The 25,842-nt window shown below is 43.1% G+C and overlaps 3 protein-coding genes across 49 annotated transcripts in view; all 3 read right to left on the bottom strand.

The window, feature by feature from the left end:
• RARA (retinoic acid receptor alpha) overlaps positions 1–581 on the bottom strand; it is a 42,241-nt gene extending 41,660 nt beyond the window's left edge. Inside the window, 1 exon segment of the mRNA XM_058284225.2 lies at positions 501–581. The gene's annotated coding sequence lies outside the window, so the exon portion shown is untranslated.
• Positions 582–5,513: 4,932 nt separating this feature from the next.
• CDC6 (cell division cycle 6) lies at positions 5,514–25,505 on the bottom strand. Of its 5 annotated transcripts, none has more exons than XM_004450076.3 (12): positions 25,428–25,505; positions 16,611–16,800; positions 15,193–15,474; positions 14,868–15,067; positions 14,454–14,629; positions 13,260–13,366; positions 12,741–12,880; positions 11,962–12,062; positions 10,737–10,801; positions 7,653–7,855; positions 6,965–7,105; positions 5,514–6,659 (listed from the first exon to the last, which is right to left on the bottom strand). In XM_004450076.3, the coding sequence occupies exons 2-12, from the start codon at positions 16,786–16,788 to the stop codon at positions 6,570–6,572; spliced, it is 1,683 nt and encodes a 560-aa protein (XP_004450133.1). In that variant the 5' UTR covers positions 16,789–16,800; positions 25,428–25,505; the 3' UTR covers positions 5,514–6,569. The 5 variants fall into 5 exon arrangements, with proteins under 5 accessions (XP_004450133.1, XP_058140164.1, XP_004450132.1 ...); XM_058284181.1 differs by lacking the exon at positions 25,428–25,505 and adding an exon at positions 22,695–22,772; XM_004450075.5 differs by lacking the exon at positions 25,428–25,505 and adding an exon at positions 17,639–17,772.
• WIPF2 (WAS/WASL interacting protein family member 2) overlaps positions 20,749–25,842 on the bottom strand; it is a 60,960-nt gene continuing 55,866 nt past the window's right edge. For all 43 annotated transcript variants that reach the window (XM_058284200.2, XM_004450084.5, XM_058284224.2 and 40 more), the window contains one exon: positions 20,749–25,634. In XM_058284200.2, the coding sequence (XP_058140183.1) occupies positions 25,594–25,634 (41 nt within the window). In that variant the 3' untranslated portion in view covers positions 20,749–25,593. The remainder of the gene's footprint in view (positions 25,635–25,842) is intronic.

Below are 25,842 nucleotides of genomic sequence, written 5' to 3'. Positions count from 1 at the left end.
CCTCTACCACCCTCCAGCAAAGCCTTGAAACACCCAAGTGTGAGATGAACCTGGAAGGTGAGTAGGGATTGGAAAGAGGAGGAAGCAAGAGAGAAATCCTCCAGGGACCCTCAGGTGCCTCTCCTGCTCCCTCCACTCTTTCTATTACCCCAGCATTTGCCAACTTTCCTGTCTTGGTGAGGTGGGAAAAGGGCTATTAGGTAACACTGCAAAGGAGGGTGCAAGGGCGCGGGGCCTGGGCGGACCTGCCTCCCACTTTCCACTTTTAGCTAGAGATGAGGGAATGCCTTGGGGGAAATGCAGAAAGGGTGCAGGAGGGTTCAGGGGCTCTTACACCCCGCTGTTCCCAGGTTCCCACCTCTCAGGACTACAGTGAGCGGTGGGGGAGGAGGGATGGGGAAAGCCTGAGCTGGCGAAAGGGAAACGGTGAAGATAAAGAAGCAGAGGCCTGGGCGGAAGGCGGCCAAGGGAGAATTGGGAAGGGATGTGCGTGGTCCTACCTGCTCAGGTGTGTGCTGGCAGGGGGGCGGTGGGGTTCCCGGGAGAACCGGGGAAGCCCTCTCAGCTCCATTCAGGATTCCCCCCTGCTTCTGGGTTAGGCTGCTGCAAGAAGCACGGGTTCCCGCTGGGTCCTAAAGTCCGCTCTTCCTAACGCTAGGCTCTCCCCACCCTCTTCAAGCTCTGACTAGGTCAGCGGGTGCAGAACCGGTGCAGAACCGAGGACCAATGGGGTAGAAATAACACAGTGGAGGAAAGATGGGGGTCTGAGTCATGGGCTGTGGATAGGCACAGTCTCCACTCCCAAATACAAGGTACATGGATCGTGTAGTTGAGGATAGGCTATGACCGACAGCAGGAAATAGCTATTTCCTCCTGCCAATCCTGAGCAGATGGATTTGGGCTTTGGTGCTGGAGATAGGGTTACGATCTCTTTCCTTGCCATCCTTGCTAAACTGTTTACTATTGAGAATTTGGGGAAGGAGGCATTCATCTTTGAATGGATGGGGTGGCCATGCCTGCTTCTAACCTCCCCTTCATAGATACAGCACAGGCTCCCATAACTTCCCACTATTTCTAAGGGCCTCAGAAGCCATCAGAGGGGGAAAAAACCTACTTAAAATTTTCAGCAAGTAATTTTCAGCAAGCAGGATGACTTGAATCGCAGTTGGAAAAAGATAGAGCTTTGCATCCTGAGACTGAGGTGTTTGCATCTGTGTGTTTGTGTCAGGGAGGTATAAATAGTCATATGTGGGTAAGGGTATGAGTTGGTGAGGCTTGGGGAGAAGGGAAAAACAAACCAACAGATTTGGGGCTATATGTTACCAGAAATAGCAACTATCACAAGATGCAGAACCTAGAGGCCAGTTAGTGCCCCTACCCAGCCCTCAGGAAGGTTCCAAATTTTTACCAGAATGTACAAATTGAAGAAAGGGAAGATTTTCCCAGATACCATTTGGGATAAATGTAGGAGGCAGAAGGGTAGATCAGACGAACTACTGGCCTAATTTAGGATAGCCAAACTCAGTAGCTCAAAGGGGAAAACTCAGGTTTGGGCAAAGAAGAGGGGGATGGGAAGTCTGCAGAGGGCTGAATCAAGAACATTTTGCAAGGAGAGTTGCATATTTCCCTAGCAGCAGAGCAGGGAAAATGTCATGGAGTGAAGGGCCAGGGGTACTCAGGGACAGATTTGAGGGAAGGGAGCTAGCATGGCCTCTTCCTAGAAGGGGAGAGGGCAACAGCACTGCCTCCACCTCTTTGTCTGCAGGAGGAACTGGGGAAAGGAGCTAGACAGTAAGGATAGACGGCCCCAGGCTGGAGTCAGTGGGGTAAGCTCAGGTCAAGCCTTTCACCCTAATGTGCCTCAGTTCTCTCCCAGCTGTTAAGCAGGACTCTTGGTTCTTCCCAGGCAGAGTTAATGAGTGTTTACAAAAGAGCTTGGAGCGCCTCAGATCTCAGCTGGGCCACCACTACAGTTATAAAGTGCAATAAGAGCTGAGTGTTATTTGGGGAGAGGAGGAGTAAAGGAAAAAGGAAACAGTACTCTCACAAACTAAGGATGAAACCAAACGCAAAGAGAAGCACAAGCCTCGGCTGCCACAGGATGTACTTGTGCCCAGGGATGGAGGTCACACACCCCAGTACCTCTAACCATCACCACCAAAGGCTGGCCTCCAGCTAGCTGGAAGCAGAACCCAGACTAGCAGCTGGTCTTCATTAACTTCAGCTTTTTCACCCCCCACCGTGAACCCACAGCTCCTACATGCCTAGGCTAGAGGGGGCTGCCCCAGCTCGACCTTGCAGCTGATTTGGGTGGGGGCACCACATGAAAGGCCAAATTACCAGCTGAAAAGAAAATTGGAGCAAGAGTCCCTTTCCCATTGGGAGCAAGAAGAGAGGAAAGAAAGAAGTGTGGGGGTGAGAGGGTGGAGGTGAGGGAATTTAGGGCAAACAGCAGGCTGTGAAGTCAGCTGGACTGAGGCCCAGAAACCCCTATACCCTGGGGCCAAGTCTTACTCTAGCTTTGCTTTCAGCTCATCTTGGCTAGGCCCCAAACTAGAGAAGGCCCTGGCTGCCCCTTTCTGCCTCCCTACCCCCACCCTTATTAAATACACATTTTATCTCTCAGCATCTTCATTATCTTAACTGAAGGAGACAAGCAGTGGATGGCGGCAGCACAGCGTCAGGAGGGGGGGGGATAGGCGCGGGAAGCAGGCACACCCTTGTCATAAAGTGCTGATCTAGCTCTTTCAGGCAGTGTGGGAAACAGAGGAGAGATCAAAGGGAGTGAGGCTGATTCAGAACTCAATTAGAGCTGTTTTAAAAAGGAGGTTGCTCTCTCCTTTTGCCAGTCTTCAGAGAGCCTTACCCAGGCCCCTTGTACCCAATTAGCTTCTACTGCTAGTGCCTTGGGGCTGGGGTTGGAAATCACAGGGAGGCCACAGGGCAGGCCTCTTCTGAAAAGAGGGAGACATGGACTGTTTGTTCTTTAAGAGAGAATGTGTCTGTGATGGCTCCCTATCTCTTTGGGAGGAAGGTGAGATCACAACTTTCTCCAAAGTTAAAAAGTGGGACAGCAAAGGTGGGTTCCCTCAATCCCTTGCCAACTAAAGGCACAGCTTCTGGCCAATCTCCAAGGACACTAGGTAACAAACACCCAGACAGGAACCCCTCTTCCCAGCCTGTAGCTATAACTCTCCCCACAGCAAAGCCTTCCCTGCAACAACATGGAAGTTGCCTCAAGCAAAATGCCACATCAGAGGGAATGAAAGGTAGGCATCCGTGAGGCCAATAAATGCCCAACTGTGCCAAGACTCATTTTGTAAGATGGAGCACCCTTCTTGAGCAGGGGCCTGTTCAACATCTTAGTGCAAAAGCACCTGCAATGTTTAATTTCAGATTAGGACTGTTTCAAAATGGAGACAGGCAGCATCTTACAGGGTTCATTTATCCATTCATTCAACAATTATGCACTGAATACCTACCAGGTACCAAATACTCCACTAAGTCCCAGGGAGATACTAATGTGAATAAAATCTCCACCTTGGCTTTCTTCTAGGTCTCCCTCGTTGCGGTGAAGATAACACCTCCTAATATACTTTTTTTTTTTTTCCCTAAGATTTCTTTTTCTTTCTCTTCCCTCCCTCCATTGTCTGCTCTCTGTCCACTGTGTGTTGTGTCTGTTTGTATTCTCATTATGTGGCTCTGGGAACTGATCCTGGGACCTTCTGGAGTGGGAGAGAGGTGATCATTTTCTTGCACTACCTTAGCTTATTGGTCTGCTGCGTCTCTTATTATCTCTCCTGTGTGTCTTTTTGTTGCATCATCTTACTGCGCAGGCTCTGTGTGGGCCAGCACTCCTGTGCAGGGCAGCACTCTGTGCTGGCCAGCTTGCCTTCACCAAGAGGACCTGGGTATTGAACCCTGGACCTCCCATATGGTAGATGGGAGCCCAATTGCTTGAGCCACATATTTCCTCTGATACACTTTAAATCCCTAAGTTATATCTCACTCCCATGTCCCAGTGCTCATTGGTGTATATTAAAAGGGTACTCAATAAAGGTAGGTAGCAATGGGGGGACAGCATAGAGAATAGGACTCCACCAACTTTTTTTGATATCTGAGTAGCATGGACTTCACACATTCTTGCCAGTTATCTAGCCACAGGCAAGTTTCCATTGAACCAGACATGTCAGTGGCAGCTCGGGCTGAACTCAAATTCACACCAACTTTATTGTGCCTTTTTCCCATGGCAATATCCACCAACACTCTAAGGAAGCGTAATCTTTTTTGAAATAAATAAACCAGGACATAAACACACACCCCACCAACTTCAAGAGGAAAAAATGTAGGTCAGCGTCTTTGCCACCACTCCATGTGAAGCAGTCTGATCCTGGCAAAAACTAGTAACCACAAGCTCAGCCCAGCCCAGCCCACTAAAAATCCCACCACTGTCCCATAGCTCTCAGCTTCAGTGAGAAAAGCCAGCAAGGAAAGGACTTTCTTCCTCCCTCAACCTGCTCCCCGGCTGTCTGAATTACACTTAAGACTTTACTGACAAACATACATCAGCCTTTTGCTCCCACAAGGGCAGCGGAAGCCAAGCAGGGACTCTAGTCTGCTTCACGCATCAGTGACAGAACCAACCCTGTTCCAATTGCTGAAGTCTTGAGAGTAGCAATGACCTAGAAATTGACAGTGGGGAAAGAACCGAAGGAAAGGAAACCAACAAGCCAATACACAGAAGAGCCTATTTCCAAATACCAGAGGAAAGGGAGAGAAAGGAGGTAGAGGAAAGAAATTTGGCCCCTTTGAATCTGCAAATGTGATCTTGGCTGGTAGCCATAGAGGATACATAGCAGCCCCACTGCGAGTCAAGCCATGTTCCTGACTCAAGCCCCACAGTTAAGAGGAAGGCGCCAAGCCTCAAACACAATGAGGTGGGGAGGCCACTCCTTTTTGGGCAGGATCCTACTGTGGACACAGAACAGACAGCAGCTGCCCACAGTGTGGAAACAAACTGTAAAGCAGTCACGTCTCTTAAGGCTGCAGCATCCAATAAAATGTAATCTAAATCAAGCTTCGCATCTGTTCTCAATCCCATTCAGCCTCTGCTTTCCATCAGCCTTCGGACAATCTTGCAATTATGCTTTGTTAACCCTTGTAGCCCCATATACTTTCCAACATTCTAGGTATGCAACTGTATTCCCCACTTGCAAATTACCATCCCAGGGAATTGATGCTCCAATAAAGGGAGTATGAGAATGGGAATGACATGTAGACTTTTGTCTATGAACTATTCACTGCTACACACACCAATAGGTAGTGTTCATTTCAGATGGCTTTCTCTGCTCATCCTTCTTCTATCCCATACCACCTGCTGCAATCCAGATCACATTGCAGGGATACAGTGGGCAAGATGAATGAAACAGTGGCCAGCAGATCATTTGTACACTATCAAGTTCCCAATTCAAGTCCAAGTCAGAAAGGCAAAGGCAGGCAGAAAAGCTCAGGAAAAGGAGACTTGGTCACTAGCTCTTGGACCATTTATATCACACATGGTTTACATTTCAAGCTTGAGTTCTCAAAGTACAGCAATCTCCCAAATGAATCAAATTTCAGTACTTCTTTCCCCCTCCCCTTAAAAGAAAACTACCCCAGCCCCAAGCCTGATTCTTGAGGCAGTCAATATTATAATGGTGCCCTCTAGTGTCTTGGTCACAAATTGTGATCTAATGTCCTATTAGAATCCAAAGCCAGAAGAGAGGCTCCGTGAGGAACCATAAGAATTAATTTATCTAACAAGAACAGGAAAATATGTAGTGTAGATGAAATTCCAACCCAGACTAAGAATCGTGAAAAAAGTGGCTTTATCTGGGGGCAGCTAAGACAGCGGGAATGTTTGGCAAGGAATTTTCACATTGTCTTTGGAAAGCTTGTGCTCTCTTGAAATGTAATTGCTTAAAAAGACAAAGAATGCAACATGAAATAAATATATTCACAATTGGTAGAGTTAGTCTCCTTACCACCCCCAGAACCTTGGGAGTACCAAGAAACTCACTGAGTCTTTAAAATGTCACATTGTGATAGTTATCTGTAACACAAACACAGTATACTCCAAAAAGAAATTCTTCCGCCAAAGTGTCCTCCAAATTTCAGTGTGCACTTGCATATTTTCCGGGATCATCTTTGTTCACTCTTACCCTAATTCCAAAATTCTTAACAAAATACTCCCAATGTTTGAGGAAACTAAGAGGTAAGCATATGTACTTTCCACAATATAATTCTGTATACTTGCAAGCACTCTAGCTAGGGACACATAAATGGTAGAGGTAGTGAAAATTATCTTAAAAGAGTCTACCTGGTCATTTTAATGGGTAGAAATAAAAAGTCTCTAAGATATTATTCTGTGTTAACATTTGTTACTGTATAGATTAAAACTCATCACTTTCAGGTAAAAATGGTCCTATTTTGTTTTCAGACCTGAAAATATAAAGTACAAAATAAAGACTCTGTAGCTCTCTAAATGCCAGCTGGACTGGTCAAGTATTAGTGTAAGAGAAGAAAAGGATTTAAGGCAATCCAGTAGCTAAGATATTTCCTATTAATGCTTTGTCTTTCAGAGCATGCTCTATCTCCTTCTCTTCAATCTTTAAAGACACCTGGAAAAAAGAGAAAAGGATTTCTCATGGTACAGAACTCACAAAAGTAAAGCTGTTATTACCCAAACTTGTACAACGTTAAAAATTTTCTCATATGAGGCAAGCAAGCCAAACAGCTTTTTTAAAAAAAAGCCTGAAAATATCTCATTCATACCATACTCCCATCCACATACTCCTTAAATCCCACCTAAAAAAGCCCAAGTTATTCATCGAATTGGGTCGTTTTAAAATTTTTACTTTAGCAAAAGATAAGGTCTCTAAAACAAGATAATTAAAAGCATTTTTAAAAAGTAGATAGTTTGTACCTTTGTGAAGCGGGTTTCCTTGTTTTTCTTTAAACCTAAAATGCCCCTAGCCTCCAAAAGCCCCGAAAGTGACAAACACTCTGACTGATCCACAGCTGCCACCTGCTGTTTGCGACAGATGTTACTATAGGCTTCGTATAGCTAGAAGGAAGCAGGGGAGAAAAAATGTTGCTTAAATTACGTTGCTTAAATTACGTCACAACATTTTTTAAAATGTTGGGTTTACATTTGCAAAAAAGAGAAATGAATGTCCTATTTCTCCCTCTTCAACAAAATCCTTCAACAGGCATTCTGTAGATATTCCCAAAATCCCAAGTGGTAATCCAAAAAAGGGATTTTACAGGGAAAGGCAGAAATGAAGGGGCAATGGGATGGGAGATTAGTAGTGACTTCTGAACCAAAGCCCAAGGGACGGGAGCAGATGTAGCTCAAGTGGTTGAGCGCCTGCTTTCATGTACAAACAAGGTTCAATCCCAGGCCCCGGTACCTAAAAAAAACAAAAACAAACAAACCCCAAGGGAAATAAAATGCAGGGGCCTTTTACATAGTACCAGCATTTATTCTTACTGTCAAAATCCATTCCTAATTCCTATCAGCTGGAGAATGATAGACCTTTTGGAAAATATCAGCTCTATGAAACAGATTCTCATCCCCAACCCAGCTCCATCTGCCAAGATTTCCAACTTACCTTCCCCAGAGTGACCTCTTTGATTTTCAACTGCCTGGTCAAGAGGAGCAAAGAGCAAACCAAGATCTTCTGCTGAAGAGGGAAGGAATCTTGTGCTCCTTTTTGGCTCAAAACCATCCTGTTACCATCAACTTCTGAAATGACTTGGGATATATGAATAAGACTGACTCGCTTGGGGACTAGAGACTCCGAGGGTGATTTAGCTGTAAAGTCGATTAAGATTAAGATTTTTAAAAATATTGTTATGCTTGTGCATTGAGACAGATGACACTAAATTTTAGCAAAAGGAAATTCAAGTGCAGTCATGGGGCGTCAAAGCAAAGGTTCCAACTCTAGAAGCTAAAAGATGAAAATCAATGCCTTCCTCACAAAGATGACAAAATAACCTGGGATGACTTGGAAAGTAGAGTTATCCTTTTTTTAAGACAGAATAGTGAGCTATTTAGTCCTATAGGAAGTAATTTGTCAGAGAGTCAAAATCCACCTTATGAAAGAAGAAGGACCAGACAGAAGAATCAATTGTATTGTGCCTATATGTCAAATGTAGAACCTGGAAGCAAAGATGATGACTATGTCTGGTAAGGAAGAAAGAAAGAAAAAAAGATGGAAAAATATCCAATACTTTGAATCAAATGAGTGGCTACATGTGCACAGTAAAGTCAATTCCACATCGGTTCTCCAGACATCCTCCCTAAATGACCTTTGAGTGAACACTCGCCTAAGCTGATCTGAAGTAGAGCAATACTAGAGAAAATGTCACTGGATATCTTAAGAGATAGTACCATCTCAAAAGCTGGAGGCCGGAAAACTGCCAACAAGCTGCAACAAACTATGGCCTCATTGTTTGGAGATGCCTGAATTGCAAAGAGGAGGGATTTGCTCAGTAACAACCTCTGCTTGAAGTTACTTCCTGAAACCATTTGCAGTTTCCCTGCAATAATTTGCCTCTATTTCACTACAAGCAGAATGCTGCAGAGGACTAATAGTAATGGAGAAACCAAATCTCACTGATAAAATAACAGAATCTAAAGCTGAAAGGAATTTAGGTCTATTATTTCTCCCTACATGAGGGCTGAATCCCCCTTAAACCAATCCCAACAAGTGGTCATCTATCTGATTTTTACTTGAATATTTTCAAAGCTGAGGGGAACTCACTATGTTTCAAAGAAGGCCAGAAAGATAAACAAAAAACAAAAAGAAACAAAACAAAGAAAGCCCAGTTCTATTTATTAGAAAGTTCCTTCTTATAAAAGCTGATCCCAGGGAAACTGACTTTGGCCCAGTGGTTAGGGCGTCCGTCTACCACATGGGAGGTCCGCGGTTCAAGCCCCGGGCCTCCTTGACCCGTGTGGAGCTGGCCCATGCACAGTGCTGATGCGCACAAGGAGTGCCCTGCTACACAGGGGTGTCCCCCGCGTAGGGGAGCCCCACGCGCAAGGAGTGCACCATAAGGAGAGCCGCCCAGCGCGAAGGAGGGAGCAGCCCGCCAAGGAATGGCGCCGCCCACACTTCCCGTGCCGCTGACGACAACAGAAGTGGACAAAGAAACAAGATGCAGCAAAAAGACACAGAAAAGAGACAACCGGGGGAGGGGAATTAAATAAAAATAAATCTTTAAAAAAAAAAAAAGCTGATCCCACACAAACCAGCACTCAAAAGACAGGAATTAATCTAATAATACATGCCAGGAGCTTATAAACTCTTTGAGCTGTGTGTGTGTGTGTGTGTGTGTGTGTGTGTGTGTGTGTGTGTGTGTGTGCCAGCGATGCTGTTCATGGAAGCCACTGATAAGCCTATATGTTATTGGTAGGGGGAAAAAAAGAAATTAACTGAAAAGATGAAGAGGAGGAAGAAACAAACCAGTTATCTGCTTGATTCATTGACATATATTGCCTACCATCAGCCTAAGCACGATGTTTAGCTACTTTTAAAATATTTTTATTAATTTTCTGTTAACAAGTTGATTAAAAAAGCAAAGTGTTTTATATAGAACTATACTGCTAGAAACAAATTTATTAACTCCTTTTTTTTTCTTTTTTAAAAGATTTATTTATTTATTTAATTTCCCCCCCCTCCCCTGGTTGTCTGTTCTTGGTGTCTATTTGCTGCGTCTTGTTTCTTTGTCCACTTCTGTTGTCGTCAGTGGCACGGGAAGTGTGGGCAGCGCCATTCCTGGGCAGGCTGCTCTTTCTTTTCACGCTGGGCGGCTTTCCTCCCGGGCGCACTCCTTGCGCGTGGGCCTCCCCCACGCGGGGGACACCCTTGCGTGGCACGGCACTCCTTGCGCGCATCAGCACTGCGCATGGCCAGCTCCACACGGGTCAAGGAGGCCCGGGGTTTGAACCGCGGACCTCCCATATGGTAGACGGACGCCCTAACCACTGGGCCAAAGTCCGTTTCCCCAAATTTATTAACTCCTGATCAGTGTAGCAGTGAGCAGTGAAGGAAAAAACAATCAAATCAGGCTGTTCCGTTTTCCAAAGATTAATAGTGAAAATTTAAAACTGAGAAGATATATATAGTTCATTGCCTTTTTACCTCTGCAACAGCTAAGAGAGTAAGGCTGGGGAAAGTGAAATTAACTTTTGTCATTTGTAATAGTCTGTAGTTTTCTGTAGCAATTTTTTTTTTCTCTCTCTTTTTTTTTTCTGTAGCAATATGATCTTTGTTACCTCCACCTTCCTGGACTTGTTTAAAGGTTTGACATAGTCCAAGTTCAACTCACAATTCCTTTACCCAACTCTCCCTTATTTACCAGGCTTTACTTTTACCTTTATCAAGACCTGAAGTACACTCAACATAAGCAACCAGAGAGAAGCTTATCTGACCTTATTACAGTTTTCATTCTTAGAGCTTGGAAAGAAAACTCACTCTGTCACAGTCATTTATTAACACTAGGGAACTCATTTCCAGTAATGCACGGCAAGACTACAATAAATGGTGGGTGAAAATGACCAAAATTAGACATCGCTCCAAAAAACAGAGTCTGTGGATTTAATAACTTTGTTCATTTTATCTTTCTATCTCTACTCAGAAAGGATAAGCTTCTAGTCTTAAAGGAAGACAGGAAGGACAAAAACTTACATTCGGACAGTGGTTTGAGAATAGTCTGGCTTTTGACATCTGACTCCACAATTTCAATAGCTCTCCTATAAAAAAATATTTCTATAATTAATTTAGGCTGAGCCAAAACAAACACACCAAACCACCAAGATTTTAAAGCACGCACATTAACTAAAAACATGTTTTATCATTTTAAAGCCCCCAAACAAAACTGGGTTATTTCTTAGCTAAAGGGAACTTAATTGCCTTGAAATAATTCATGGACTAGGGAATCTGAGAAACTTCAACACTACAGGGTTTCCTTTTATAGATGCTAAGTAGGTCATCATACATTTAGCCAATGATAACATTTTAGATGAGAAAATATCATGGTTAGGAGAGATGATATACAGGGTGAGTGGGTGACTACAGAGTGAGCACTACACCCACACACCAGACCTAAAGAGGGAGTCCTCAGTTGTATATACACAGGGTATATATAGGCTCATGCATACCAGCATACGTGACTATTGCTCAGACAGAGCTCCATCTTTACCAAAGTAGTTTGCTGACTAGGAGAGACTTTCAAATGCAGGATCATGCCATCTAGCAATGGGAAGAACTACTCTCCCACTGCTCTCTCCAAAGTACTTTGCCCACAGGAAGCCATAAGCTAGACCTGTATCTTCTGCATGGCAGTAGGGGAGGTTGGACCAGCGGGTCAGCACAGCAAGTATCATTTTAATGGACCCAGTGTCCCTACTGGGAAGGAAGAAATTTCATCAGTCAGCATAGAGGCTTTCCCAGCAGGAGGGGCAAGGGGATGGGAAGGGAAAGCACAGTCTGGAGTACAACTGTGGGAGACCACCAACTGGAGGGAAGGGGTGCTCACAAAAGCAAAGGAAGGGGGGAAAAAAAAGTCTAAAGGCAAAGATGGTTCAGGTCCATAAATAAACCTGCTTGAGACCAGCTAATGGAAAAGTAAACTGGAGTCTTTTTTAATACAAATGTAATTAACCAATCTATAATCACCACAGGGAGTGCCAGCAACATCTCATTTGTTTCTCCCTCTGTAGGTAATGGACTGATAATGTTTCAGACATTAACACGGTAGAAATGCAGAGCTCCCTACTGAGGAACAAGTCCTCCTTTCTGAGCATAAAAAGTAGCAGAATGGAGCCTCTTAAGTCACATTCACTTGAGTTACATGAGACAATTAACAGAATTTTTTTTTTTTAATAAAAGCAGTCAAAGTGCCGTAACTCACCTGCAAACATCTAGCGCTTTGCGAACATCTCCAGAAACAGCAGAGACTTTGCGAGCACAGAACTGAATCGCAGCATTGTCCAGAACCTGATCTCTAGACACCTTCAGACAGAGATGACAGGTGAAACTATAAGATTCCCCCAGACTGTAATCTAGGTCCCACTCACAAATATTTTCACACAAGTCTAAACGTAATTGGCCACCCTATAGGGTCTAAGCCATGCCTTTTCTGTGCATAAGTAAATGAAGAGATTTGAGAGTTTTCCTGATTAGCATTTTGTAGGAATATGGTAGAGGTTCACGAGTGGAAAAAAGCAAGGAATTAGAATTTGGAGAAAGTTTTCCGAAGGCCCTATTTTTAAAGACTGTTATTGGCAGGTGGATGTAGCTCAGATGATTGGGCTCCCACCTACCATATGGGAGGCCCAGGGTTCGATTCCTGGGGTCTCCTGGTGAGGGCAAGCTGGCCTGCTCTGTTGCAGAGAGCTGACGGCAGGTAGTGAGTGTAAACAAGGGGGGTAAGGTAGAATAAATAAATGAAATAAAACAAGTAAGTCTTAAAAAAATAAAAAAAGGCTGTTATTTGAGTGCTTCCTCTAACTCCTACTTTTATTTCAAAACTGAGGCATCCAATATTTGGAGCCATATGCAGAAACACATACCAGAACATTCTCACTATGGCTCTTAGAAACTTCCTGCTCCACTAATAAATTGAAGCAAAATATTTTAGAACCATTGTTATGTTTCCCCACATAATTTGGCACAATGGTTGACGCTTACCTGATTAAGTCGATCCTGCAAGATAGTAACTATCTGATTTCTAGTATAAGGTGGGAAGTTCAAAAGCTGTGGTTTGCATTTTTCTCTAGCTTGAAGCCTAGGCAGAATTCTGTCTGTGAGATCCAGAGTATTAGCTATACCTGAAGGAGATAGAAAAGTAAACCCTTTGAAAGCTAAAATAAAATTTCCAGTTAAAATCTAGCATTCTAAATTGCTGCTTCCCACTTGGTCCCCAATATTCATTATGTAAGATGTACCTATAATATATATTAGATATAGAATTGTCCACTGATAAGCAGGAGCAGATACTCCAAAAATTGATATGGTCACTAAAATATATTGTTACATCATTTCTATTCAGAATTAACAAGAATGATTTGCTATAGGTTAAAACTACTATTATTTTATAGCAATTATTTTATAGAAAGCTGTTTTAAGATAAAATAATAGGTGATAAATAAATAAGCTGGACAGGAACACTTTGGAACTATCATGTAACATTAACAATTGAAAACTAACCAATTAACACCAGTCGAGAGTTGCTTAGCCATGGCCATTCAAACAGTGTGTATAATACATCCTGCCCTTTGCTGTCCAGCTGATCCATCTCGTCCAACACCAACAAGCTATATATAAAGATAAACAGTAATCATGGTCATCTTTTTTTTTTCAATTTTCAATTTTTTAGAGCAGTTGTAGGCTCATGCCAAAAGTAGAGAGTTCCCATTAACCCTTCCTCATGCACAGCCCTCCCTATTAATATTTTGCACTAGTGTGGTACATTTGTCACAACTAATGAGTCAATATTGTCAGTTATATTATTAATTAAAGTCCATAATTAACATTAGGGTTCATTCTTTGTGTGGTCATCTTCTTAAACCAATGTGTGATTTGAGCTGATTTAGGTCTAAAGTTGAGACCACTATGAAGACCATCCTCTGTCCTGTTTTCAGTCACGTTACAATGATACCCCATGTAGCAGTTTGATATTATTGATGAATTCCAAGAAGAAATACTAGATTACGTTTGTAAACCGATCTTTTCCTCTGGGCATATTAGATTATATTGAATTCAGAGGTTTACTTGACTAAGTAATCAGGTAAACCTCCTGTGTCAATAGGGCATTCAGTCCCCACCCCTTAGTGGATGGGGACTCACAGATAAAAGGCAAGGCAAAGGACAGTAGGGGTTTTTTGATGTTGGAGTTTGATGCTGAAGCCTTAAGCTGGAGCCCCCAGGAAGTAAGTACCCAAAGAGAGAAGCAAGACCCCAGAAGGGAGGAATCCAGGAAGCCGGAACCTCGTAGATGTCAGTAGCCATCTTGCTCCAGCACACGAAAAGATTTTGGTGAGGGAAGTTAACTTATGCTTTATGGCCTGGTATCTGTAAGCTCCTACTCCAAATAAATACTCTTTATAAAAACTAACCGATTTCTGGTATTTTGCATCAGCACCCTTTGGCTGACTAATACACCCCATCACACACAAGTAATATACAAATGTTTCTCAAGCAAGTAGTTTAAAAACATTTTTTCCAATTTATAAGACATATTTTTCTTTTCTATTTTCACTTTATGTAACTACCCCTAATATATCAAACACACAAAATATTCTCTATGAGCAAACAGATAAATTCAGGAGACTAGAATGTGAGTTTGTGGGCAACAGACTTTGCAGATTTTCAAAAAGCAACTTGCAGCTGAGAAATACTTACATCATGGGGCCCCTCTCTGCACTCATATGTTTTTCCAACTTCTTCATCATGTCCTTCCCAGCTGTCCTGGATACTTCTTCCTGACAAATCTCCTGAGCAATAGCTGGGAATACAGCCTGGGCACTCCTCAAGGACATGCAATTCAGCATGATAGTTTTAAAGCCTTTCAGTTCCTTCTAGAAAAATGTGAACACAAGAGTTATTTAGGCCTCAGATAAAGATTTAATGGAACCTGGAGTGTCTGAGGAGCTAACAGCATACAAGAAAAAAAGCTCTATTTTTATTTAGACAGCGAAACTAAAAATGTCCCATTTTGAGGAAACCCTCAATCCTCTAAGCACTTCTACTCTTTCTTAATCTAATAGCCAAGTGCTATTTTTAATAAGAGCATAACAATTTAGACCCTCAATGTACCTTGAGGTCTTGCAGAATTCGGCTTAAGCAGGCAGTTTTTCCAGTTCCAGGAGCACCAGAAAGATAAAGACTTCCAGCTTTTTTCCCACAGATGTGCTCCCTCAGGAAATTCCTGATGACATCCATCTCCTTTTCCCTGGCAGGGAGCCGATCTGGGACAGCTGTATTCAGGACTAGCTTTGCTTGTTGGTAGCAAGTGCCTGTGCCAGACATGACAGGACAATTAGACACAACAGAAGGTGACTGAGAAGACACACTGGATTTCATTCGAAGTCATCAGCTTTGTTTACGAGGCTGCACTAACAGCTGCCATATAGGAACGAACCTTCTTGCTTGAACAGTCTCACACATGCAGATTGTTTCTCCAGTAGACATTTCTGCTCAGAATTTGTTGTGATCTCTTGACCTTTTTGAACTGAGGAAAGCGTTTTACTTTGGTGAACTCTGGCCTGTTCTCTTTCGCTAGGAGACTTAACTTTTAGCTGATTGTCAAATAGCAATCTGCGCCCCTTAGGTGTATGTGAGCGAGGGTGACCATTCTCTTTCTTGCCTTGCTTTGGCGGAGAACAGGGAGGCAAATGGGGAGTGTTACACAAGTTGTCATCACCTGAAACATGAAAATCAAAATGTGGTCATACATGACAGTGGAAAGTTAAAAGGACATGCAAAGACCTCTGGCTCCCCCAATTTTTATCTGGGACAGCATCACCTAATACAATGTCCTCTCACCTAGAAGCAGATATTGGCCACCAGATGGCACCATTGAATCTTTTTTTTTCTTTAAGACTTATTTTTTTATTTATTTCTCTCCCCCTCCCCCAGTTGTCTGCTCTCTTGTGTCCATTCGCTGTGTGTTCTTCTGTGATTGCTTCCATCCTTTATCAGCGGCACCAGGAATCTGTGTTTCTTTTTGTTGCGTCATCTCCATGTGTGCAACGCCGTTCTTGGGCAGGCTGCACTTTCGCGCTGGGCAGCTCTCGGATCTCCTTATGGGGTGCACTCCTTGCAGGTGGGGCTCCCCTATGCTAGGGACACCCCTACGTGGCACAGCACTCCTTGCGCACATCAGCACTGTGCATGGGAGGCCCGGGATTTGAACTGTGGACCTCTCATGTGATAGGCGGAGGCCCTATCTATTGGGCCAAGTCCTCTTCCCACCATTGAATCTTAATACTATTTGGTAGAAACCAAATGGGTTTAAGGGGAAACCAAATGGGTTTAATTACTATTAAGATTGTTGTAAAACAGGGCTTCTCAATCTTGGCACAGTTGTCATCTTAGACCAGTTAATTCTTTGTTGTGAGGGGCTGTCCTGTACATTGTAGGATGTTTAACAGTGGTCTCTACCCACTATGCCAGCAGCATGCCCTTGGTAATGGCAACCAAAAATGTGTCCAGATACTGCCAAATCACCCCCCATTAAAACAATTCTAAACAAGAAAGGATTACCAACTATCATTCTAAAACAAGAAAAGGAGAGAAAATATCAATACTGCCTATTTGTTTCTCTTAATTTCACAAACAGTGAAATCAGTTAAAACTCTGACAGAGCTAAGTACAGTATTAAGGAATCGAAGGTCAAATCTATTAAGTAGTTCAGAAACCATTCTGAAAATACCCAAAGTGAACAGAGTAGTCTTAACTGAATATAGAAAGCTGCTTCAACTAGCTAGGATCTTATCAGAAGTAAAGAGTTTGAGAGCTACTAGTCAAAAAGTTGTACCTACAAAAAGGATAGCTTACCTAGACGTTTTCTGGGGCTAAGAGGCAGAATTTTTACACAAGGAGAACAAGGGATAGCCTGCACATTTGTCAGTTCTAGTTTGGTGTCACCACAATTTTTAGCTTTGTCCAATGTCCAAGATGGCTTCTTTTTTGGAAAATTAATTGTGACCTGTGACTGGGATCGGGTTCGAGGCATGATGGCACACAACTGGGTATGAGAAAGAGAAAAGGAAAGCCAGTCCATATGTAAAAATAAAGTGAAAATAACTAACAGAGAATTTTATAATACTGATGTTCACTGGAACTCATGACCAGCACCCATTCATAAGTAAATTATGTTACAGCAATATTTTAGCATTCAGTTTTGCGTCACATCCAAATCTACACACAGTTATAAGCATTTTACATTTATTAACTAGTTTATGTTTTGTAACTACCCTAGTGGTAGGTACTATTATTATCTCTATCTTGTAGATGAGGGAACTGAGGCATAGAGGCTCAAAATCACATAACTAAAGTAGCAAAACCCCAGGCATTCTAGCTCCAGAGGCCTCGTCCTTAACCTCTTGGGCGATAATGCTTCTCATGCCGTAAAAAAGTTTATCTTAATTGATTTCTACAGTACTTCCCTATTTTTATAGTACTTCCCTGCGCTCCAGGCACGAAGAATATCTTTATCTCCACCTGAGCCCAACAACTTTTCACATTTACAGCCTCCCCTCAGTTCTCTCCTCTGTCCCAGCACTCAGTTTTCACTCTACACAACTCTAACTCCGACCCGGAACATCTTCCTTCCACAGCAATAGGCTTCTTTACACATACACAACTGCCCGAATTCTCCGAGTGCGTTCGGACCCCCACCCAGACGCCGACCCCAGACCTCCCAGTATCTCAGCTCTCCTCCCCTCACTTCACCTGCGGCCTCATCGCAACGCGTGGCCCTCGCCCAAGCCCTCACCGAACTCCACTGCCTCCCTGACCCCAAGGGTCCTCGAGCACCTTTCTTTACCGTTACCCTCTCCTTCCACCTCGAAGGGCTGCGTCACCTCAGTGCAGGCTCTTTCTCACGTATCACACACACGGCCTCGGGAATTCTCAACAAGCGCCTGCAAAAGCGACACACCAGCAGCAGGAAAGCCCAGCCGCGCTCGCGCCAAATTCGCACCGCCGCAGTATTCCCGCCTCCCGCCAAAGCCCAGCCGCGCTTCTGATTGGCTGTTGTCGAAGGGCCGCGCGCCTCGGTCCCCGCACCCTCTTCCGCGCCCAGGGCCAGCCGAAAATCCTACAGCCAATAAAAAAGTCCCAGGTCTCAGCCCCACAGCCAAGACACGCCCACTGAACGAAACCATCTACATCCGGGACCTCTAAAGGATGTACGGCGGTAAGCGGTCCGGCCACGCCGCAAAGCCCACCGGGAGGTGTAGTTCTTGTTTCACGTAACTCTATAAAGCACCCTTCTTTCGGTGGGAGATGTAAAAGATATGGTTACCCTTTCTCACAGCCCAGTGTACCCATTTCTATGATCTGGATGGGCTTGATTTTCAGAAAACTACTACATAATACCTACCACTTCTTGAGTGGCTCTGTGTGCTAAGAACGATGGTAGGTGCTTTACTTGTCAAAGTGCAAGGCACAAAGCAAATGTGTGGAGGGTAATTACCCGTCACAGCATCTTGATGGCAGTGAACGGCCTAGGACTCAGATTTCCTGACCCCCAACCAAAGATTTTTTTAACGTTCTACACATACCTAAAGAATTAAACTATACTACATCACATCTCAAAGCTAGTAGGGTTAGGCCTTTGCTGCATATGTTCACGGTAAGAACTATTATATTCTGTGCATTTTATTAATCCCCTTAATTCACGCATTGTGGGAATGGATAGAATTATGCTACCCCTGCTTTTACCCCTTGTACGGGAGGCCGGGGATTGAACGAGGCACCTCGCATGTGGGAAGCCGGCACTCAACCACCCAGTCACATCGTCTTTTCCGAGTTGGCTCTCTCGTCCGTTCTGCTTGTAGTCCGTTCTTGTTTTTTTCAGGAGACACCGGGAACTTAACCAGGACCTCCCATGAGAGAGGCAGGGGCTCAACCGCTTGAGCAACATCTGCTCCCCAATGTTTTTTTTTTTTTTTTTTTTTTTAATGGCCAAACAACAGGGTTTCAGGGCCAGGGAAGACAGCAAGAGGCAAGCTGAGTTTTTAATTAAAAATATAAATTAGAGTAGTAATATACAAGCCTGCTTCCAAAGCTAATATCCCATCTAAGCCTGAGGTGAAGGTAAACATTTATCTTGTATCCTTCAGTATCAAATGAAAATAGAAAGCCAAAATTATAATCATCAGTTATTCGCAGCTAGCTCATATAGGAGATAAGAGCCAAAATTGCATGCTTCAGTGTATGCCAGTGACTGGACTCAGTATTTTATCTTTATCACTTTATTAATCCTCACAAGCACCCCCACAAAGTTGGTATTATTTCCATTTTACAAGAGAAAACTGAAGTAGAGAGGGTTGAGTAAACTCGTGCAAAGTCATACACTAGTTAAGTGGAAGAGCTGGAAGTTGAAAGCAGAAAATCTGACAGGAGATCAAACTCTTGACCACTTTATCATGGGGGAAGGATTAGACAAACGTTCTAAAGTGACCTTCTTATAGGCTTTCCAGCAGCTGGAAACTACAGAGTCAAGCGTAGCACTAACATAAAATAGAGGTTTTAGTGTATATCTTACTTGGGCAACAGAACGCAGGAAGTAACCTTCACTGGTTGATATTTATTTTATGACCTTGGCACCTAAAAATTGTCTTTAATAAAAATGGTAAGTTGTGCCCAGTCAGCTTGTTTTGTTTTAGGAGATGCCAAAGATTGAACCTAGGACTTTGTACATGGGAAGCAGGTACTCAACCACTGAGCTACATCTGTTCCCCAATGAAAGTTGGGTTTTTTGCTTTGTTTTTTAAGAGGTACCAGGGATTGAACCTGGGACCTCATACATGGGAAGCAGGATCCCCCCAGACAGTTTTAATAGATGGTGATGAGGGGTACAACCTACCTCAGTTACAGTGGGATAGAGGAAGCAGAGAGAGTACTTAATGTGTATACTGGAGCCTATGAAACGCTCACCAGTAAATACAGCACTGGCCCAAGAAAAGCATATGGGAATAAATGACCACTGTGGAAGGCGGCAGAAAATCACAGAACATTTCCATTTCCATTTCCATTTCCAGCACTCCATCATGTGTACACCACCGTACTGTTTCTCACTTCTGTGCTTTTGTCCATGCTGTTTCCTCTGTCTGGAATGCTGCTCACCATTCTCCTTCCCTGGCTAACTCCCACAAAACCCTTTAATACTCTGCATACGTTTCTTTAGGTAGCTACCCTGGAGTCTTCCACTAGACTGTGAGCTTTTGGGGGCAAAGACTATGTGTACTATTCATCTTCATATTGTGTAGGTGCCTGTCACACAGTATGTATGCAATAAATGCTTACTGAATAAAGGGATAGAGAGAACATTCCTGCCAGGTAAAAACACCCAGCCTTTGCATGAAAACTTTTTATGGTCAGATAAGCTGTCGTCCTTTATCTCACATATACCTACCCCTAAACTGAAGAGTGAAGAATGAATTCAATTATGTGCAAAAACTTTCTAGTCTGGGTTCCAATCATGTCAGAGGTGAAGCATTTGCCTATTTGCTTATAATCATCCCCCGGACAGGACCCTGAGGCTGACTAATTTTAGTTTTTTTTCAATTGTATAGTTTTTTTTTTTTGTTTACATTATAGTTTTTTAATCTCTCTCTGTAGAGTACTAGGAAGTCAGGGACAGCATCCTTTCAGTGAGTTGCACAGTTTATGGCTGGATGGGCAGGGAAATACTTAAGAGTCACATTTACCACAAATAGCTGTGCCTCAGTAATAGAGTGAGCAAACAAGTGTCCTTAATACCTGCTTACTCATATAGGTGGGGGAGGAATCAAATCACACTGGAAGGACTTGTCTGGCATCCTTTTGTGTGAGTGCATGCATCTAAACACACATACACACTGAGACTAGCAATACCATCTGATAAAACAGAGAAAGCACATACAGGAAGTTGAGGATAATTTAGCAAACTCCATTTGAGAACTATTTAAAGTCACAGGAGGAACAATTAAAATCAATAAATAGGTAGTTTATTATTCATATTAATAACAATGAGTCAAATAATAAGGAATTCAGCCTGTTAAGTATGGATGAAATTGAATTCCCTCCCCTCTTCACCCTCATAGGTTTTTATATATGAATTATGTGAGAGTGATTCATATACACACCCATTATGATTCAGTATGGGAAATAATTTCAAGACCTTTGCTAGTGATGAAAAGTGCAAGCTGAGCTCATTAAGCCCTATTGTCAGCTGACCACAGTAAGCAGAAAATGTCTGGTTGAATTTTTACATTTAAAGTCAAAGTTCAAGGAAGCCAGTTAAGTTTTCAACTAAAAAGCAGTGACTCAAAACAGCCAACACCCACATGAAAACAGACACATAATCTGTACACTCTGCCCTCACTTTTTCATCCACTCCTCTATTTTAAGAACCTGCTATGCAACACAGGTAGAATCATAAGGGATATCAGGAAAGCATTCAGACCAAAGGGCCTTCAGCACTCCCTGAAATCCTGGGCAAAAGGGCATTAAGTAGCAAATCTAAAATAATGTCTAACTCTATCAGAATCACCTGGTCAGCATGACTAACTAGAATTGTGATTTTCAAAATATAGCAGGAAAGGAGGGGAGAAAACCCCTGAGAAGCTACAGATGCATCTGCTCAAGACAGCATATCTCCTTTATCTCCTTTCTTAAGGGGCCTGAAGTCAAACCAGGGCACTAACCTGGAATATGAAGCAAAAATCTCCCCTCTCTATGCCACCACTTGAGGCAGTATTCCAGACAGGAGTACACCGTTAGCAGTGTCGTGTTTTTTTGTTTTTTTGTTTTTTAAATAAGGTTTAATTAAATTGCATGGCATCTAGAAGAAAGAAATGTATCAAAGACTCCAACCTGAGACATCTTAGAGGGAAGGGGTAAAAAAAAAAGAATGCTATTTGGGAGAGGGAGCACTGTAATCAAATATAACTCCAAAATAAATCATACAATAAATTATTTTTAAAAAAGAAATCAGTTCACAAGCAGACAGACAATGTCAGACGGACAGAGATATACACATTCTCTCTCTTCACACATGTCATTGTATGTAGTCTTTTATTCAGTGCTGACTGTGACTTCCATGCTGGTCCCCTGGGAAACAACAGAGGTTAGAAGTGAGAGGTAGGCCCCTCTGCCACCAGTGGAATGAGATTTAAGCCAATTAGAGAAGGAGTCCACTAAATTGTCAGAAATAGGAAGAGAAAGAAGGAACGTAATTATCAAGGAAGATTTTAATTGTGTCAAAGAGGAAGAGAGGAAGAAAGCACAGAAATCTAACAGAAGTAAAGGCACAATGAACATGGAATTGAATGGAACCAAACTCTTCCTTCAGTTAGAGTTAGATGGTTATCCTTTTTTTTTTTTTGTATGTTTTTGAGAGTGGCTGAAGTTTTGTCTCATTTTGTTTTTAAGAAATGAGTCTTGAAGGCAGAGTTTTAATGGCAACCTCTCTCCCCTCCCATCCCCTACAAGGTAGCTGGCAGAAAGCCACCTTGACCACACAGCCCAGGACCGAGAGTCAATAGGGGAAAAAAAAAAAGACTATGACTGGAATGTGAAAAATTTGATTTGCAGCTGATTGCAGGTTGGATTTGCAAAAAGAAAGGTAGCTCAATGTAGTGCCACTAAAGGGCCTCAGGGGTCCTATACTCTACCCCTCCCCCAAGAACTTCACAGAAGGAAAGGACTCTGGAGTCATACTTCTCCCACACTCACTTAAGCAACTCAGCCTACAGATTATTTCAAGTGATCAGGAGAATTAAAACACACCCCAAACCTGAGTTGTTCTATAGCAAGTCTATTTACAACTTTTTTTCTCACCTCTCCCTAGAGGTAAATCTGGGTTTCCAGCTAGAAGGCCATGGGATGAGAGGATTCCCCTAAGCAATGGTCAGCAACTAGTCTCCTTACCTTTGCCAACTGGGAGGGCTGGGATGAATTCCTGGAGACCAGCAGCCTGGCATCCCTCAGTAGGGGCAGCCCTAGGCACTCACTCTTTGGGCCCAGGCTGTAGAAACGATGGGGCTTTTGCAACTGGAACAAACCCCCACAATTCAGAAAACCACACCTGGAATATCAAAGTACTTTGGTCCAGGTTGGGTGACCAGGGAAGAGGGGGAAGTAGGGCATCAAGCTCATTTAAAAACCTGGAGGCCACTGCCCGCCCCTTCTCAGACAGAGTAGTACAAATTAACTATTAAGTTTTTCCCACTAGGGAAACATCACAAAACCAAACCCGCACAGGGGTTTGTAACACAGCTTCCTGATGCTTAGGTGGGCAATGTCTCTTCCTTCTGGGAGGGGACAAGGGGGTTAATGGGACTGGGCAACAGCCTCAACATGAGACCACCCAATCTTCCACTGAAGAGTCAACATTCCCACAAGCAGATAAAAAGAGGAGTTTAAAAGGTGAGAAATTTTAGTGCTCTTGCAGCCACCCCACCTTAAACCTCTATTACAAGCTTTTTACAACATATAAAATAGATTGATAACTATGAGGATCACATTCCAATTCTTCAATAGTAAATATACATGATAATAAATCTGTTATTAACAGTGGGACCAAATAGTGTATAAGGCAAAGACATTTAAATAGATACTGTGTCACCAACATGCTCTGAAGAAGAAAACCCATTTCATTAGATCTAGGCCCAGACTTTTTTTTCATGAGGCCAAGACAATGAAATGCAATCAATACCCATGTGACACAGTCCAAATTCTGGGGAATACGAGGGGCAACAAATCATAAGGGAAGAAAACAGCAGCCCCACTGAAAAGCTGGGGTTTGGCTTTTACTTGTGATACTTATATTTTTATGCTCTATGTTTGAATAAAGGAAAAAAGACACATATTGATAACATTGTACAAAAGGCATCAATTCCCATTTCAAAAATAAATGGGAAGACTTCACAGTCAAAATTCAGTAACTTGTCAGCATCTACCCTAGAACCCTGCTGCAGCATCAACTCGTATACTCTCTTTTCCCTCCACTAGTGTCCCCTCTCTCTACTCTTCACTTTGGGATGCTAGGGATACTTCTGGGAGATAACTGCTAACAGATTTGAAAGTAAGAATGATTAAGGAAAAGTTTGGTGGGTGACCTTCTCATGTTTGCCCTAACAGTCATGTTGTCCAGGGGATGGCAAATAACCTAATTTGAGCCCTCCCTCACCTAGCATTGGGAAAGACTTGGGGTTTCACCTGGCACAATGCAAAGATTCTTAGCCTGTGATCCAATAAATTAGAAAGGTCCCTAAAACAATTTAAGCCTGTGATGTGGCTGGTGAAAAATTTTAACTAACTTTCCCCCTCCATTTCAAGGAATAGCCATGGCCTCCCTGCTCTCACACCACTCTTTGAGCAGCCTCTACATTTGGCAATAGCTGTAGCAAACCAAAATAATTGGTGTTTGGTGCCAGGAGACCTATCCTGCTGTTAGAGAAGGGGAATTCCCTGTCTCATCAGTCAAGCTCATTTCCTACCGAGAGTGAGAACCTCCATTTTCTCTCTGCTCTTTAACTAGGGCCTGCCAAGATAAACAAGGTATTACTGGCTGCCAAGAAGATCTATTGGACTGAGGCACATCTCACCAAAGTATTTGTGCTTCTTGGCATGGAGGAATCTTTGACTACCCCCCATAAGTTTCTACTCACTGCCTTGTCCTTCTCTACTCTGCTGTGCTAGCCTCTGCAATCCTGGGGAGGTAGGGGTGGGAGAAAGGAACAAGAAGCGCCTGCTCAATCAGAGGAGCTGTGAACTTCAAAACAAACAGGCCTTAAAATATTTCAGAACCCCACAGAGACAGTCCCTTCCCCAAGGTGTCTCATCTTGCTTTGTCATATTAGAGCATCCACTAGAGGCTCAAGTTTCGGAACAGGATTGAAAGGGCCACTGGCTTTCAGTGCCAGTCAGAAAAAATTGAGGCTGACTCAAGGTCAGGGTCAAGGCCCAAGCCCTATCTTCCTATCTCCTTTAAGGTTTTTGGGGTTTGTGAATTAGGATTGAATGATGCTCCCCACAAAAATCAATTCCTCTCTTGAGGGGATGGTAGATGGGAGGAAGAAAAACATCCCTCAGCCTTAGCATCCTGAGGACTCAAATGACTCCTGATCCCTTTGCTGCAAAACTGACTAGCTCTAGAAGGATCCTCAGTTTATTTCACCTTCTCTTTTCATTAGATGTTTAGTTCAATTGATTAGTATTTAGTGTTTATATCCAACTTATCCCTGGAGGTTAGGGGAAATGGTGAGAGACAAAACCATAAATACCCCTAAAAACAAAGCAGACCCATTTCTTTGTCCTTCCTCCAAAACTTTTTGACTTCTACAACAGATCACTTTTCTGCAAACTCCCATTGTTTCAATGAAAATGCCCACTTCCCAGAAGTTGTGGCCATGCCAACCTCCTAAATGATGAAATATAATATACCTGGAAAGCTTCCTCCCACAGTGGGTAGGAGGAGGGAGGAGTACCATTTTCTACCCTGCCCCCAAAAATGAATTAACTCATCACAACAAGGCACCTTTCCCCAAGAGGAATGCAGAAGACATGGAAGCTTTCTCCTCATCTGGCTAGCAGGGCTTGCTAGAGGAGGAAGGGATGCAGGGTTTGAAACCCTACTGCCAATATAAAGAGTCCAATCACCAAGTCCAGAGACAAGATGCATAGATGGAGATGAGCTGGGAGGATGCTTGGAGTCTAGGGATTGGTTGCACTGGAGAAACACGTTAGGAGCTCTCATGCAGGTTTCAGGAGAATGGAGGGGACCATCTGAGAAGAGAAGGTTCATCCTTTTCCTGAGGAACAGGCTTCACCTGAGAATGGGTGGCAGAGGTGGGGCTCCACGGGCAGCTGAAAAAAACAATAACAAAACACACACACACACACACACAGGTCACCCACTAGACCCTGAATAACCTAAACATTACTAAAATGAGAGACAGGCCCTTTAAGCTAACCTTTAAAATTTTTGGCCTGGGTTTTGTTATTGTTTGTTTTTTTAAGAAAATGAAAGTGAAGAAAAGCAAATTTTCATCCAAAAAACCACACAAATTCTATA

Source organism: Dasypus novemcinctus, chromosome 21 (genome assembly GCF_030445035.2).
Source record: "Dasypus novemcinctus isolate mDasNov1 chromosome 21, mDasNov1.1.hap2, whole genome shotgun sequence".
Lineage (NCBI taxonomy): Eukaryota > Metazoa > Chordata > Mammalia > Cingulata > Dasypodidae > Dasypus > Dasypus novemcinctus.
The sequence above is the reverse complement of the archived record's forward strand: the minus strand, read 5'-3'. Positions and strand labels throughout refer to the sequence as shown.

What these genes read in the sequence shown, in the direction of transcription:
- CDC6 (XM_004450076.3), bottom strand. Translation starts at nt 16,788, where the DNA reads ATGCCTCGAACCCGATCCCAGTCACAGGTCACAATTAATTTTCCAAAA. An exon ending in TAGCCCCAGAAAACGTCTAG is followed by an intron (nt 15,475 to 16,610) that starts GTAAGCTATCCT and finishes TTCATGTTTCAG; the next exon opens with GTGATGACAACTTGTGTAAC. An exon ending in AGGAAACCCGCTTCACAAAG is followed by an intron (nt 6,660 to 6,964) that starts GTACAAACTATC and finishes TCTTTTTTCCAG; the next exon opens with GTGTCTTTAAAGATTGAAGA.